Raw genomic sequence first — 17458 nt, forward strand, 5'->3', positions numbered from 1 at the left:
CTTCATAATTCATAATTCATCCAACCAGTAAGCTATTACCTCTTCTATTCAAAACCTCTTTTTATTGTTCAAATCACTCTTAAAAGCATTCATCGTACCAAATGATAATCTCTATAGTCTACTCCTCATATCTATCCCTAGTATATTGAGTGTTGAAGGGAAGGAATATCGTATCTATCATGGTATTCCTACTCTCCTAACCTAGTGTCTAACAGTTCCTAGCAGATAGTATACACTCAAGGAATATTAATCAATGAATGTATTGCATTATTCTTACATTTTAACATAAACATCTTCATGTAATAATGACTGAGATAATACTGTAAAATGTTACTTTATATAATCATAATGGGATTCCACTGCTCAAGTTTTTTTTAAAAAAGAAAAATTTCATTTTCATTTCATTGTGATTTTTAAGAGAAATTTTCTACTTTACATGCCTGGTTGTGTTCATGAGTTGTACAATTATCTGTTCCATTATATTCTGTTAGCTGTTCTCTTCTTTTTTCTCTAATAAGAATTTTATGAACATCATCTTCCAGTCTATTGAAGAATCCTCCATCATGTGATAAAGTTTGAGAAGAACTGAATTCCTGTCAAAAATGAATTATGATTTACTATCATTCAACACAAAAATCTATGCATTTCATAAACCTAGTTAAGCACTAGAAGGATAAAGAATGAAAGAAAAAATGATACCTAAGATACATCAAACATATGATCTTTTCTATCTCCAGAAGATAAATAGTATACACACATTTTAGCAATTGTTTCCAATTCTCCCCAACACCATTCCACAGGCCTAAGCAACACTAATCTACTTTTTATCTCTATAGATTTGCTGATTCTGGACATTTGCTATAAATGAAACTATATAACATGCTGTCATTTGTGATTGGTTAGTATAACTTAGCATAATGTTTTCAATGTTCATCCATGTGGTATCATGTATCAGGACTTTCTTTTTATTGGTAAATAACATTCCATTCATCAGCTGATGAAAATTAGAGCTGTTTCTACTTTTTGGCTACAATGAATAATGCTACTATGAACATTCATGTACAAGTTTTTGTGTGGACATATGCTTTCCATTCTCTTTTGTGTACCTAGAAGACTCGCTAGGTCATAAGCTTTTGAGGACTTGTCAAGAGAGTTTTCCAAAGCAGCTGCACTATTTATAATCCCACCCTTATTAACTGTATGAGGGTTCCTATTTCTCCATATTCCCACCAATACTTGTTATCTTTTTTTTTTAATTATAGCCATCCTAAAAGGGTGAGAAGTGATATTCTGGTTTTGATTCTATTTTCCTGATGGCTAATAGTATCGAGCATCTTTTCATGTGCTCATCACCCATCTGTATGTCTTCTCTATAGAAATGTCCATTCAGATACTTTGCCCATTTTTAAATTGGGCTACTTGTCTTTTAATTACTGAGTAGTAAGAGTTCTTTGGAAGGAAGATGGGGCAATCTACTTCTGTAGTGATACTGCCTCGGAAACCCAAGGAGGGGTCACTATGAGTTGGGTCCGACTCGACGGCACATAACAACAACAACAAGAGTTCTTTACATATTTTAGATACAAGTCTCCTATCAGATATATAATTTGCAAAAAAAAAAAAATATTTCCCATTCTGTGGGTAGTCTGTTCATTTTCATAATGGTATTTTATGCATCACAATTTTTAAAAATTTTGATAAAGTCAAGTTTATCTGTTCTTTTGTTGCCCATAATTTTGATGTCATATCCAAGGAAACACTGCTTAACCAAAGGTAACAAAGATTTACTCCTGTATTTTCTTTTAAAAGTTTTATAGTTTTAACTCTCATATTGTGGTACATTTTGAGTTAATTTTTATATGGTGTGAGGAAGGGGTCCAAATTAATTATTTCCATGTGGAAATCCAGCATCATCTGTTGAAAAGATTATTCCTTCCTTTGTGCCCTTCCCAAAAATAAATAGAATGTTAACTGTAAAGTTTATTTCTGGATTCTCAATTACGACTGATTAATCTATTTAGCTTTATACCAGCACCACAATATCTTGATAACTGCAGCGCTGTATCATTAAATCTTTTATATTGTATTTTAAAATAACTTTTAAATAAACTATACAGACCTATGATAAAGAGGTAAGTAAGATTTTATCACTATTTATCCACCTATGTAAAATTAGAAATTTTACACATTCTCCAAGGGAAAGTAACATTTCCTCTCCAATTTCTTGTTATGAGGCCAGACTGAAGAGAATTTTCCTTTCACTGTCACAGGCTTTGCATATGTCCTAAATTCTTGAGCTATAATACTCCCAATTTAACCTATTTAACTGGATTCATGGAATAACTTAATAGTTCAATAACTATTCATTCTTTTCCTTTCATATATGTTATAAAGCAACATACACAAAAGAAAAAAATCCTTGCATATCATTGCTTAATATACAAAACCTTCAAAGTGTTTGCACAGCACTGTATATTTTTTAAAGCACTTACACAAACATCGGGAGCTCTGGTGACATAGTGCCTAAGGCACTGACTGCTAACCAGAAGAAGGCTGGCAGTTCAAACCCACCAGCCACTCCCCGGAAGGAAGATTGGGCAATCTACTTCCGTAGTGATACTGCCTTGGAAACCCAAGGAGGGGTCGCTATGAGTCAGATCCAATTCGACGGCAATGAGTTTTTAGTTTTACATAAACATCGTTTTATTTGAATTTCATAAACAACATGAGAGGTTGATACACCAAAAAACCCAAACCACTGCCATTGAGTCAATTCTGACTCTTGAGGTTGATAGAGTAAGGATTATTTCTCCACAAAATAATCACAGCCTCAGAAAACTTACTCATGAATCATACTATTGTTAAGTGGCACAGATAAAAAGTCTAGGGCTTCATTAAATTCTAATACATTTTGGTAAGATTTAATTTTAAAGCAATAAGTACAAAAATATGTTTAACACTGCTGAGCTCCTATGGAAGGAAGAGTATTCTTTGGCAACTAATCAGCTTTTAAGTTTTACCTCACTAAAGACTGCAGTTCTACCAAGTGTCCTCTGTTTTTGCTAGCTGCTACCATTACCAGCATCCTACACTCAAGGGACATTACGTCCCTTGAGCATTTTAAGTGAGACACAAAATTTACTTCCAGCCTAAAGACAGAATTTTCCAAAAGGTACACTGACAAGAAACTAAAGGGGGGGGGAACCCACAACCACACACAAGACAAAAATATGGTGAATATAAGAATACAAATTAGTAAGAAAAATCTGTTAGTTATTGTTGGTTGCAGCTGAGTCAACTGTGACTCAGGGCAACTCCATGTGCAGAGTAGAACTGCTCCAAAGGGTTTTCAAGGCTGTGACCTTTTGGAATCAAACTGCCTAGCTTCCGAAGAGCCTCTGGGTTGGTCTGAACCACCAAATCTTTTCACTAGTAGTCAACCACTTAACTGTTTGTATCACCAAGGGACTCCTAAGAAAGATCTAGCCAATTCAATAACTGTTTAGCTCAACTTTTGAGTATTCATTATGTTTCAAGCATGTAAATAATAAGATAGTGTAGTACTGGGATAAGTATAGCCACACAGATAAATAGAACAGAATATTTAGATATAAATCCTTACATTTATGGTCAACGTATTTATTATTTTGCAGTGTTTCCTCCCCTCCTGTCCCACCCCTGGCAACCAATAAAGTTTCTTTCCATACATAAACCTTTCCTTTACTTTTTACAATAATGAACTAATACAATGTTTGTCTTCTGTGAGTGATTTATTTCACTCAGCATAATGTCCTCCAAGTTCATCCACACATTGTGATGTTTTGCAAATTCCACATGATTCTTTAGTGTTGCATAGTATTCCATTGTGCCTATGTACCAAAGTTTGGTTATACATTCTTGTGTTGATGGGCACCTAAGCTGTTTCCATCTTTTTTGCTATCGTAAATAGTGCTGCGATGAACACTGTTGTTGTTGTTACGTGCTGTCGAGTTGGCCCTGACTCATAGCGACTCCTCCTTGGGTTTCCAAGGCAGTATCACTACAGAAGTAGGATTGGCAATGAACATGGGTGTACATGTATCTGTTCTTGCCCTGGCTCTCCCTTCTTTAGAATATATACCTATATATTGCTGGGTCAAATGGTATTTCTAATTCTAACTCTTTAAGGAATCACCATACTGCTTTCCACAGTGGTTGTATCATTTGACAGTCCCACCAGCAGTGTATGAGAGTCCCGATCTCTCCACATCCTTGCCAGCATTTGTTATTTTCTGTCTTGTTGAACTCTGCTACTAGTGCTGGGACAAGATGGTATCTCATTGTTGTTCTGATTTGTATCTCTCTGCTGGCTACTGATGAACATTTCTTCATGTGTGTGTTGGCCACCTGAATATCCTCTTTGGTGAAGTGTCTGTTCATGTCTTCTGCCTATTTTTCAATTTGATTATTTGTCTTTTTGTTGTTGAAGTGCTGGTATTTTCCTTAAATTTTAGAGATAAGTCCCTTGTCTGATATGTCATTGCTAAATATTTTTTCCCAATCTGTAGGTTCTCTTTTTATTCTTTTGAACAAGTCTTTGGAAGCACAGAAAAATTTAATTTTTAGAAGGTCCCATTCATCTAGTTTATCTTCTGCTCTTTGTGTATTTTGGGTTATGCTTGACAGTCTATTTATGCCATAAATTAGGGCCCTGAAATTTGCCCCTATTTCTTCCTTGAGGAACTTTATCACTTTATGTTTCACATTTAAGTCTTTGATCATCTGTAGTCAGTTTTTGTGTATGGTGTGAGGTACAAATCTTGCTTAATTTTTCTGCAAATGGATATCCAGTTTTGCCAGCACCATTTGTTAAAGAGATCATCTCTTTCCCATTTAATGGATTTCAGCCCTTTGTCAAAAATCAGCTGCCTCTAGGTTGATGGATCTATTTCTGCATTCTCAATTCTTTTCTACTGGTCTATGTGTCTGTCATTGTATCAATACCAGGCTGTTTTGACTACTGTGGCTATAAAGTAGGTTTTGAGATCCAGGAGTGTGAGAACTCCTACTTTGTTGTTCTTCTTCAACAGTGCTTTGCTTATACAAGGTCTCTCTTCTTTCTATATAAAATTAATGATTGTTTTTTCCATATCCTCAAAGAATGCTGATGAGATCTGGATTGGGACTGCATTTAATGTATAGATTGCTTTGGGTAGAATTGACATTTTCACAATGTTCAATCTTTATGGTCACTTTATTTTTGACAAGAAGTCAAGGCATTTCACTAAGGATAGAAGAGTGTTTTCAAGAAATAATGCTAGAACAACTGGATATCCACATGCCAAAAGGTAAATTTAGACTCTTTAGACTATATACAAAAATGAACTCAAAATGGGTCACAGACTTTCAAGGAAAAAGTAAAACTATAAAGCTTCTAGAAGAAATCATGACTTTGGGTTAGGCAAAGATTTATTAAAATGAATACCAAAAGCATGATCCATAAATGAAAAAATTGGACTTCATCAAAATTGAAATTTTTGTGCTTCAAAAGGCAAGCCATTAAGAAAATAAGAAGGCAAAAACAACCTAGGAGAAAATATTTGCAATTCATATATTTGATTTAAACCTTATATCCAGAATGCATTAAAAAAACCTTATAAATCAAAATCAATAAGAAGACAAATAATGCACTAAATGGTCAACAGATGTGAATAGACAGTTCACCAAAGATGCAATAACTAGTAAGTATATGAAAAATACTCAAAATCCTTACTTATTAGGGAAATAAATTCATATTAAAACTATAATAAGATATATTACATAATCACCAGAATGGCTAGAATCAGAACAGACAATATTAAGTGTAGGCAAGGATGTATAGAAACTATAACCCCCAAACGTTGCTGATGGCAGTGATAAATGGTTTAGTAACTAGAAAATAGGTTGGTAGTTTCTTAAAAAGTTAAACATTATATCATATGAACCAGCAGCTGCATTCCTAGGTATGCAACAGAGAAATGAAAGCATATCTACAAGACTTGTATGTAAATTTCATAGCAGCATTATTCATAATAGCCAAAAAGTAGAAACCACCCAAATGTTCAAATAGTGAATGGACAACATTTATACAATGGAATACTATTCAGCAATAAAAGGTATTAAGCAACTGATACTAATAAAATTAGACTGTAGTGATAGATGCATCTTTAAATATACTGAAAATATTGAATTTTACACTTACAACAGGTGGATTTTATATATGTAAATTACACATTAATAAAGTGGTTTAGAAGAGGACATCAACAACAAAAAACAAACAACCCAATTGAAAAATGGGCAAAGTACTTTAATAGATAAATCTTGAAGGAAATATGCAAAGGACATACAGGCATGAAAATAAAGGGCATGAAAAGATGTTCAACACCATTAGTCATTAGGGAAATCCAAATCAAAATTATAGTAACTTCACACCCACCAGAGTAGCTATTATCAGAAAAACAAATTAGCAAGTGTTGTGGAGGATGTGGAAAAGCTGGTAGGAAAGTGAAATGGCTCAGTCATTGTGGAGAAGTGTTTGATGATTCCTCAAAAAGTTAAACATACGAGTTACTACAAGATCTAGTAATTCCACTCCTAGGTATACACTCAAAACACTTGGAAGCAGAGACTTAAGCAGATACTTTGTACACCAAAAGGAGCTCTGGTGGCAGTGCCTAAGGCAATCTACTTCCGTAAAGATTTACTGTCTGAGAAACCCAATGGGGGTTTCAACATGTTCCAGTGGGTTTTTGCAAACCAATGTTCAGTGCAGCATTATTCACAACAGCTGAAAGTGGAAACAACCAAATAAATGTCCATCAACATAAGAATGGATAAACAAAATGTGACATTATCCATACGAGAGATTACTATTCAACCACAAAGAAGAATGGAGTTCTGATATAGACCACAACATGCTGCATAAACTTTTAACATTATGCTAAGTGAAATAAGTCAGACATAAAAAAACATCATTCATCTTTTATATCTAACACAAATCTTCATACAAGTGTCTCACTTATGTGAAGTTTCTAGAATAGGTAAATGCATAAAGATGAAAGTTATTAGTGGTAACCAGGGGCTGGAAGAAGGGGAGAATGGAGAATTATTACTTTTAAGGGTCTCTAATTTCTGTTTAGGGTGATGAGAAACTATTAAAAAGAGTGACAATAATTGTACAACATGGGAAATGTAGTTAACGTCACTGAACTGTACAAATATAACTGGTTAAAATGGCATGTTTTGCTATATATATTATTATATTACATTATTAATATCATCACAATAAAATCAAAACATAAAAAAGCCCCCCTTGATCCCACCATCCTACTTAAAAACTAGAATATTATTTGTACCCTTTGCCCATCCATGTACCCTTACCCTATTATCATCCCCCTGCCTCCTGGAGAGGTTAAATATAGTCCCAAATTTAGTATTTATCATTCCTACATATTTTCTTGTTTTACAGCTGTATCGCTGAACAGTATAATTTTATTATCTTTAATTATGGAACTTTTTACCTATATACTCTATACCTAAACAATTGGTAAACCTTTCTTATATTTACCCCACCTCTTTTTTTTTTTACCTCAGGTATTTTACAGTATAAACAGATCATGACATTTCATATAAAAATTCTTTCACATACAGCTATGAAATTTTTTTTCCTATTTAACTACAATATTATTATACCTAATAAAAATTATATTCCTTATTAATGTTCTCATCACATCTAATCCCCATTTAAATTTCTTCAGTTCAAAATGTCCTTCACTGTTAATTAGGGTCCACAGATTGAACTGGTCCATTCTCTTAAATCAATTTTAATCTAGAACACCACCCCTACCTTGATTCTTTGTGGTATAGTGAATTACTTGATATGGCTCTTCTATCCAAGGTTTTGTGATTCTTACTAGATGACTGGGTGGGACTATGCAAATATGAGGTGCCTAGGGCCCACCAACCAAGGGGATCAGAGAGCATGTTAGTAACATAAAGGACATGGTGCCCTTGTGGAGGTGAGATCATGCATATAAGGTATATGGAACCCTAGCATGGGGCTGGTCAGTTTTGCCATCTTGCTAGGCTTAAATGAGCCACTCTAGAGGCAGAAAAAGGGGATTTCACTACTATCAAGAGAGAAGAGCCAGGAGTGGAGCACGTCCTTGGACCCGAGATCCCTGTGCTGGACCTCCTTTGCAGAGAGACTGCAGCAGCAGAGGCAGCAGAACCAAGAAACCAGAATAAGATAGAGCAGCAGGCTTGCCAGTCCACAGTACGAGAAAGCTGAGTGCTCTCAGGCAGGAGGCTTGCTAGAGGAATGAGGTGCACCTATCAGCAGAGCTAAAAGAGCTTTGTAACACTGACCTGAGCAGGGGGCAGAGGCCAGGTGGAAGGAAGCGTAGAAGGCCAAAGAGAGACGTGCCTATGGACATGTCCAAGGCGAGGCTGTCCTGATCAAAGAACTGTACCCTTAGTAGTCCTGAACCTGAATTGTACCCCAGTACTTCCCAAATAAGCCCCATAATTTTGAGTATAGTCTGTGAGTTCTGTATGGTCATTACAATGAATTATTGAACCGAATAGGGAAGCAGAAAGTACCACGTGAGGGACGGTTGGTGTCAAAATTAGCAAAGAGGTTGGAAGGTAGTAGCATGTCTGACCTCTGCTTCATAAGAATCAGCCCTGGGCTGATGTTGCTGATGGTGATTCTCTCTGCCTCCTCATGAAATTAGAGGTAAGATGCTGCCTGCATGCCCTTTTTGCAGTGTTCCAAAACACTGACAAGAGACCAGGTCAGTTGTGCTACAGAGTACTCATCTTACGCCCAATTGCTTTCTTTGGGTATCATTTAACTTGTACTTACAATCTCTATATTCTCTTAAAACTGAAGTCAGATCTTAAAGCTTGATTTACAAATAGGTTAAACACTTTCAGCAATACTACTTAACTTTGCTTGATTTTAAGTTTTATAAAATAGGTCTAACACTGATGTAGTCTTCTGAAACTTGTTTTTCACTCAACATGCACTTTCAGATTCATCCATGTTATTCCCCAAAGCTATAAATTCATTCATTTTTCACTACTGCATAAACCTTTTCGCTACTGCATAAATCTCTGTGTGATTATAGTAAAATTTATTTATTCTACTGAAGCTCACCATTTGCATTTTTTAAGGGGGGGAGAGCTATCACAAACTTACAAACATTCCTGCACATGGCTTCTAGGACACTGTACATGTTTCTTCAGAGCACGAATATGTAGAAGTGCACTGCTGAGTAGTTAAGTTTTAACAAGTGCCAGTAAACTAAGGTCCAAAAGGGCCCTACTGCAATTTTTTTGTAAATAAAGTTTTTCTGGACCACAGCCATGCACATTTACATGCTGCTGCTAAGCTTTCATGCATAACCTCCGATACCCCTACTATTTTCTAACTTTATACACTTTTACTACCTGAAGGGTGGGAAAAAAATGGTATCTCAGTGTGGTCTTAATCTGCATTTCTCCAATTAGTAGCAAGTTTGGGCATTTTATTTTATTGTTTTATAATTTTTATTGTGGTTTGGGTGAAAATTTACAGAGCAAATACACTTTCCATACAGCAGATCACATACACTTTGTCTCATGACATTGACCATAATTTAGCACAATGTTAACATCTCCTCTCCCACTTCTTCCCGATGGGTACTGCTTCCCTGTGACCATCCCTCCATGCACTCCTACCCCCTGAGCTGTCTCCCTGTGCCTGAGCAGCCTTTCTTTCTCTCTTGCTTGTTCTCTCCAAGGAGTGTATCTACCTCAGGTAAATGCTCAACTAGTATGCCTGTCTACTGCTTGGCTGGAAGCTGTAGGTGTGTGTTCAATTCTAGACCTGAAGGGCAGCTAGGGGCCATAGTGTCAGTGGTTTCACCAGGCTCCATTGGGCCAGTAAACCTATTCCCCGTTTTTTTTTTTTTCTCCAAATGAGTTTGAGTTTTGTTCCACATTGTTTCCCCTGTCTATCCAGGATCTCCTATAAAGATCCTCTTCCAAGTAGTTGACAGTAGTAGCCAAGCACCATCTAGTTCTTCTGGTCTCATAGTCGTATAGGCTGCAGATTGGATGGTGTACCAGTCACTAGGACTGATTGTTTCCATGAATTTTTGGTTTTCTTCATTCTTCTTCACCCTGGACGAGGAGAGACCCATCGTTGCATCTAGATGGCAGCTTGCAAGCTTTTCAGATCTCAGTTGCTACTAGAAGTTTGGACATTTTAAACGTTTTTTTTAAATTATTATTTCTCATTTTGTGAAATATCTGATGCTTATTTTTTTGTTGTTTCTATCCTATGAGACAGTGAGAAAAAAATAAGATAACCATTTAAAAAAAAAAAACATTATTTCATAGGAGTTCTTTTGTCTGTTAACTATTTAATAGGAGTTCTTCTATAATCGGGATATAAATCCTCTATCAGTTTGTTTTTTAAAATACCTTCTCCCAATACATGCCTTACCTGTTTATATTCTTTATAGTATTTCCATGGAAGTAATTATTCATTCTGAATAGGTCCAATTTATCAACCATACATTTAACATTTAGTATGTTTTAAGTTGCTCCTTACCCCTAGGTAAGAAAAATATTCTCCTATATTTTTGAATGTGAAATTCGCCTTTCACATATAAGAATTTAATTTATGTAGAACTGATTTTAGTATGTGAAGGGTAGATATCTAGCTAGTTTCTTTTCCCCCCATATGGTTAACAACTGTCCCTTGCAGTAAAAATGGTGGCAGGTGGGCATCTGACCTCCTCTGACTTCACAAGAGGGAGAATCAGCAGCAGCAGCAGCCCAAGGGGGATTCCTTTGAAGTGTAAGTCAGACATACCTCCTCTCTCCAGCCTTTTACCAATTCTAACACCAACAATCCCTTCCATGGCACTCTCTACTTGGTAATGTGTTGCAATGGCCACACAGAACCCAAAGACAATACTCACAGATAAAGGTTTATTAGGGAATTAACAAGTTACAATTTAGGATCAGGAAGGACACAGGATACACTTCTTTGATCAGGACAGGGTTTTCTCAACTGCACCTGCAGGCAGGCCTCTCTCTTGCTCTCAGCTTGGGTAAGTGTTACAAAGTTCTTAAGCTCCTGTAATAAGTGCTTAGGGGCACCCCACTCTGCCAGCAAGCTCCCACCTTAAGGCACTCAGCACTTTCACTACATAGGCTGGGAAGCCCACTGTACCAACTCCTGTTGGTCTTCTGGTTCTGCTGCTACCGTATCTTACCATCTCTGGTGTTACAGCTGTCTATTGGGTCTAGGAGGTTCTCTGCACAAGGACCACAGGTTCAAAGGATATGCTCTGCTTCCATTTCTTCTTGGTAGTAGGAGGATCTCCCCATTGCTCTGGAATTGTCTCTCTTTTTAAGCCTAGAGGATGGCAAAACTAACCAGTCCCCTCATTAGAGCACCATACACCTTACTTGCATGGTCCTACCCCCACCAAAGGTGTTATGCACTTATTTACATTAGCAAGCTCTCCAATCCTCTTGGTGGGCCACAAGCAGCTCATTTGCATAATCGCACCCAATTATTTGGTGGGAGCTACAAGACCATGGCTAGAAAGGTCACATAAAAGTGATTCTCATACTGCAGGAAACCCCTTGGCTTTTCTAGCCACATTTGGATTTTATTCCACTCCCCCTACTCTGGTGGTGTAGTGATTAAAGCATTTGGCTGCTAACCAAAAGGCTGGCAGTTCAAACCCACCAGCCGCTCTGTGGGACAAAGATGAGGCAGTTGCTTCTATAAATTTACAGCCCTGGAAACCCTATGGAGGCAGTTTTACTCTGCCTTAAAGGGTTGCTATGAATCTGAATCAACTCCAAGACAGAGAGTTTGGTTTGGTAATCATTTTATTAGTCATTAAGAATGAGTTAATTAGTTTAAACAGTCATTAACAGTCCTTCAGTAAAGCAGTGTCCTTAGGATGAAGTTATTCAGGTACCAGCCATTCAGGTTTGCATCCATCTGATCTGGTTAGGTTCTCCAAAAGTCGTCTCAGTTTTACCCTCTCTGGCTTCTGATAAAATTTAACTGAGAGATTATTCCCTTGCTCTGAGTGCTCTCAAGGTATCAGAACAGCAAGAATTTAAAGGAGTTTAAGTTCAGCCACTATACTCCAATCCAGCAGTGTCTACCTTTTTACAGTTATTGCTTTTACGATGACAGTTTTTACAATCACATTTAACCTTGCTCATTATCAATACTCACAACTGAATCATACAATCCTAACAATATCTTCTTCTATATGTTCTTCCACAGACCTATAAGAAGAGGAATCTATTCAGTGGGGATTCTCCCTTGTTTCCTTCATTTAGTGTAAGAACACTCATGAAGTTGCATACGCCAGACATTTCATGCTTCTATCCCCCATTTGAGATAGGCAATTTCTAAACTGCTCATCTCTATCAAACCAGTACCCTCAGGAAATAACCTGTACTTTGACCTGAAGAATGTTATGTTTTGTTTAAAACTTTGAGCAACTACATCCACAAGCAAAGTCCAGTCCAGAGCAAGCCATCACACTGCAGCAATCTGTATTAGTTCATGGTGTCAAAACACATATCTCTTCGTTCAGTCAGCTTCTAGTCAGCTCATCCCTAGTCCCTGTGGGCTAGTCAATGGGTACTAGCTGTAGGTTCAGGAATCCATAAAAATCCCTATATTCAGATCAGCCAGTGCTTTCTGTTTAATTCCTAGCCTTTGTGGGCTCAGTCAACAGCACCAATGGAACATGTCCAAACTCAGTTGTCTGTTCAATAATGTACCTCCCCTACTTCCACTCATCAAGTGGACCCAGGTGGTCATCATGAATAAGCATACCAGATTGTCTACTCACTGGCTCTTTTTAAGGTCCAGTCCTGGAAAGGGGTTCTTCAAAAGGCATCAACTTTTCCTGCCTCTATGCATCCAACAGCAAACTGCTTGCTCAAAACTCAAAAAGTGAAAGTCATTATTTTTCTTCCTGTAGGTCCTTTCTTCAAATGCAAATACCCTGTTCTCTTAACAATTCTGAATAGATCTGCATGTCTTTTCAAATGCAAATTTTCTAACTCTGAATGTTCTGGGTGGGGCTCAGATTTCTGACCTAAATCTCCAATACTCTGTACACAGGATTACTACATTCAAACCAAAAGTCTTTGTTTCTTTCGCTCAAATCCTAATTCCCCATTTTGCATAGCCAATCAAGTATTGGTTGAGGGCAGAGTTACATGTTTTGTTATCTATTTGTTGTTGTTGTTGTTGTTATGTGCCATCGAGTCAGACCCGACTTATAGCGACCCCTCCTTGGGTTTCCGAGGCAGTATCACTACGGAAGTAGATTGCCCCATCTTCCTTCTGAGGAGAGGCTGGTGGGTTTGAACCACCAGCCTTCTGGTTAGCAGTCAAGTGCCTTAGCCACTATGCTACCAGAGCTCCTTTGTTATCTATACTACCCAATATTCATTTCCATCATACATTCAGGACTATTTTACAACACTTCTCCTCCTCCCTGCCATCGATCTGATTCTGACCGAGAGAGAACCCACTGGGTTTCCCAGGGTATAAATCTTTATGGAAGCAGACTGCCTCATCTTCTGTGGAGCAGCTGGTGGGTTTGAACCACTGACCTTCTGGCTAACAGCCAAATGCCTTAATCACTACACCATCAGAGAGGTCCTTGTCTTACAACACTAGGTAACAAAAACATTCAATATTTCTAGTACATTCAAATAATACATAACCCTTTTTAAAACATCTCGGTTTCATATTTTCTTCCCCACATCTTGACTATCTTCCCTCTCAGACATCAAGCTGGAGACTTCTCCTATGTCCCATATCTGCAAGAAATGATGAACCCAAGATCAGCAGGCAATATAGTAGGCTGCTGGCTTCAGAGACTGACAAATCCAAGAACAGCAGGTGAGACAACAGGCTGTTAGCTCACAGGCTGTGAAGGCAATAATCCCAAAATTCGCAGGCAATACAGCAGGCCACTTGTTCAAGTCCCAGAACTGGTGGTCAGAAGATGATGAATCAGATGCAGGATCCACATCAAGCAAAAAGCCAGAGAGCTTTGCTAGAATGTCCATAAATACTGGAAGCAGGCCACACCCCCAAGGAAACTCTCTGTCATGGATTGAACTATGTCCCCTTAAAATGTGTGTCAACTTGGCTGGTCCATGATTCTCAGTGGTTTGGCAGTTACGTAATGATGTAATGTGGCAGTTATGTAGTGATTCTCCATGATGTGATCTGATGTGATAAATAAATCGGTTAGTTGTAAGAGGATTAGGGTGGGTTTTAACACCCTTAATCCCATCATAGCCCTGATCTGATGTAAGGTGAGTTTTCCTGGGGAGGGGCTGCAACATCTCTTATCTTACAAGAAATAAAAGGAGAAAGAAGGAAGCAGAAAGAGGGGAATCTGTTACTATCAGGAAAGAAGAGCCGATAGTGGAATGCATCCCCTGCACCCAGGGTCCCTGCACTGGGATTCTCCTAGGACCAAGAGACATAGAGACAGAAAGCTTTCCCCTAGAGCTGGTATTCTGACTTTGGACTTCCAGCTTCTTGACTGAGAGAATAAATTTCTGTCAGTTAAAGCCATCCATTTGTGGTTATTTCTGTTATAGCAGCATGGGATAACTAAAACACTCCCTTTCAACTGATTAGTTGCTCATAGCAGATCTCATCATGAGGACGACTAGATCACAACGGCTAACCCAAATGTCCACCAAGAAAGAATAAGCATATTATGGTATATTCACACCACGGAACACAATTTAGCAATGAAAAAGAACAAACTACTGATACACATGACAACACAGATGAATCTTTAAACACTGTGCTGAGAAAAAGCTAGATAAAATAATAATATACTATGTGAAGTATTTGAAAAAAAAAGTATATATACCAAAAAAATACTTGGTATATATACCAATTCAGAGTTATTCTTAATGCAAAGCCTCATGAAGGTCCTAACAATGTACCTGAACTAACAGAGAAAATGAAACCTATGTGCCTCCCTGTTGTAAGTGTCATAAAAATATATAAGAGAAGCAGACCAAGAAAGCCTCCAGGCCTTTCTCAGGGAAAAAAATTTAAATCTCAGGGAAGATTTTAGTGAGAAGGTACAGTATCTATTCATCAATCAACATTAATTTACATTACCTACCATGTGCCAGAAATTTGTTACTAGGGAAACAAAGCCCCAACTCATAGCGACCGCTCCTTGGGTTTCTGAGGCAGCATCACTACAGAAGTAGAATTGCCCACCCTTAATTCCGAGGAGTGGCTGGTGGGTTTGAACCGCCAGACTTCTGGATAGCAGTCAAGTGCCTTAGGCACTATGCTACCAGAACCCCTAATAATAACAACATAACAACAACAGGACACAAAGTCAACAAGATATTGTCTCAGAATTCCAATAAGTCAAATTCTACTGGAAAAAATAAAACAATGATATTCAGTACTATGAGGTTTACACAAGGTGTTTTGAGTATCTAAATGAGACTGTGATCATGGAAAGCTTTTAAGAAAAAATGACCTTTTGGCCACATTTTGAAGTATATACATAAATAAGCCAGACAGAGAACAATGGAAGGGAAGAAAAATACATCAGTACCCAACGTAGTATGAAAAAACATAGTGTGTTCAGAAAAACTCTTAAATAATTTTACATAGTTTAGTGAAAAGAGTCACTCTTAAAATATGAGAGAGATCTGAAATAATAGTAATAAGGAAAGGGCTGAGGTGGGAGTCTACTGGTTTTCATCATAAGCTCTACCATTCATTTTATTACTATATGCATATATTCTCTAAGTAAAAATTTAATGAAAAATAAGCCGTAAAGAAATTATGAATCTAAGAAATAATCATTAATAGCCGCTAAAAGCATTAGGTGAAAGGTTGAAGAGAAATTTTATTACGGCTGACAATACTGAACCCACTGATTAACTTTTTATTTTAGAATAGTTTTAGATTTACAGAAAAGATCAAAGACAGTACAGAGAGTTCCCATACACTTCTTACCCAGTTTCCCCTGCTGTTAACATTGTACACTACCACAGAATATTTGTTACAACTAAGAAAAGAGTATTAGTATATTAACTAGACTCCACACATTGTTCAAATTTCAACAGTTTTCCCCTCATGTTATTTTTCTGTTTGAGGATATCATCCAGGATATGATGCTAGATACCAAGTTCCATTTAGCCATCAAGTCTCCTTAGCCTCCTCTCATCAATAATAGGTTTCTCAGACTTTATGATGTCTTTTATAGTTTTTAGTAGTACTGGTCAGGTAGGTATTTTGTAGCATGTTTCCAATTTGGGTCTGATGTTTTTCTCATGTTTAAAATGGGCTTATGGGTTCTGCAAGGAAGACCACAGAAGTACTATACTATTTTCAATACATCATATTAAGAGTGTATGTTATCAACATGACCTATAACTGAATATGTGACACTGATCACCTGGTGTTTCTCCATTGTAAATTTACCTTCCCTCCATTTCCACACTGTATGCTTAATAAACCAAGTCACTAATTGTAGCTCACATGGAGTCAAGGGGGGTGAGAAGAAGAGTTAAGCTTTATCCCTAAAGGAAGATCTACATAAATTATTTTGATTTCTTCTGTATGGGAGAGTTGTCTCTTCTCCCTGACCCACCCATCTATTTATTTATTCAATTACTTATTTATATCAGTATTGATTCATGGGATTTACTTTATACTTCGGGTACCAATATTATATATTTACTTGCTGCTCTAACTGTTCCAGCTCTAGCCATAGGAAGTTCTTTCATCCTTCTGTTTTTCAAAACAGTTCCTCACTTTATGGCATAACAAAATGTGCAAGCTTTATCTTACATATTTTCCGTCACAGACCTAGAAGCAGCCATTTCTCCAAGGAACCATGGTTTCTTCTATTGGAGGACATTATTAGAACTACTGATCAATTTCAACATCTTAAACATAACCAGACTTTCTATGTCTCCTGATATGGTATGATATATAGTGTAACACACTACCTAGTAAGTATTCTTCCCTCTCCCATCCTTCAAAAACTTGAGGGCTAATGAACAGTTTATAGCAAATACAGGGAAGAGCAGGAGTACTAAACTACATTCTGGGGATTCAATCAAGAAAATTCAGAATGCTGGAAATTCTATAGGACAAAAAAAAAAAAAACTACCAATTAAAAAAAGATACCACTTTCCAAGCAGTCATCCAAGATACAACAACTAGCTTCTATCTGTCTGGAACAGAGGAAAGAAGAAAGAATAGGAGTAAGAAATGGAATGTGTGACTAAATGCTTCCGTGACCAACTGGCTCCTTTACCCTGAGACTGTAAGAACCAGATGGTGCCCAGCCACCATTACTAACATTCTGATTTAAAAAAAAAAAAAAAA

The 17458-nt window shown here is 37.2% G+C and overlaps 1 protein-coding gene across 1 annotated transcript in view; it reads right to left on the reverse strand.

The window, feature by feature from the left end:
* The window catches only part of GKAP1 (G kinase anchoring protein 1), a 112469-nt gene that overhangs the window by 27752 nt on the left and 67259 nt on the right, over positions 1-17458 (reverse strand). Inside the window, exon 6 of the mRNA XM_007938894.2 lies at positions 441-593. Within this exon, the coding sequence (XP_007937085.1) occupies positions 441-593 (153 nt within the window). The remainder of the gene's footprint in view (positions 1-440; positions 594-17458) is intronic.

Source organism: Orycteropus afer, unplaced genomic scaffold, assembly GCF_000298275.1.
Source record: "Orycteropus afer afer isolate SDZICR_OR568_19922 unplaced genomic scaffold, OryAfe1.0 scaffold00005, whole genome shotgun sequence".
NCBI classification, from domain to species: domain Eukaryota; kingdom Metazoa; phylum Chordata; class Mammalia; order Tubulidentata; family Orycteropodidae; genus Orycteropus; species Orycteropus afer.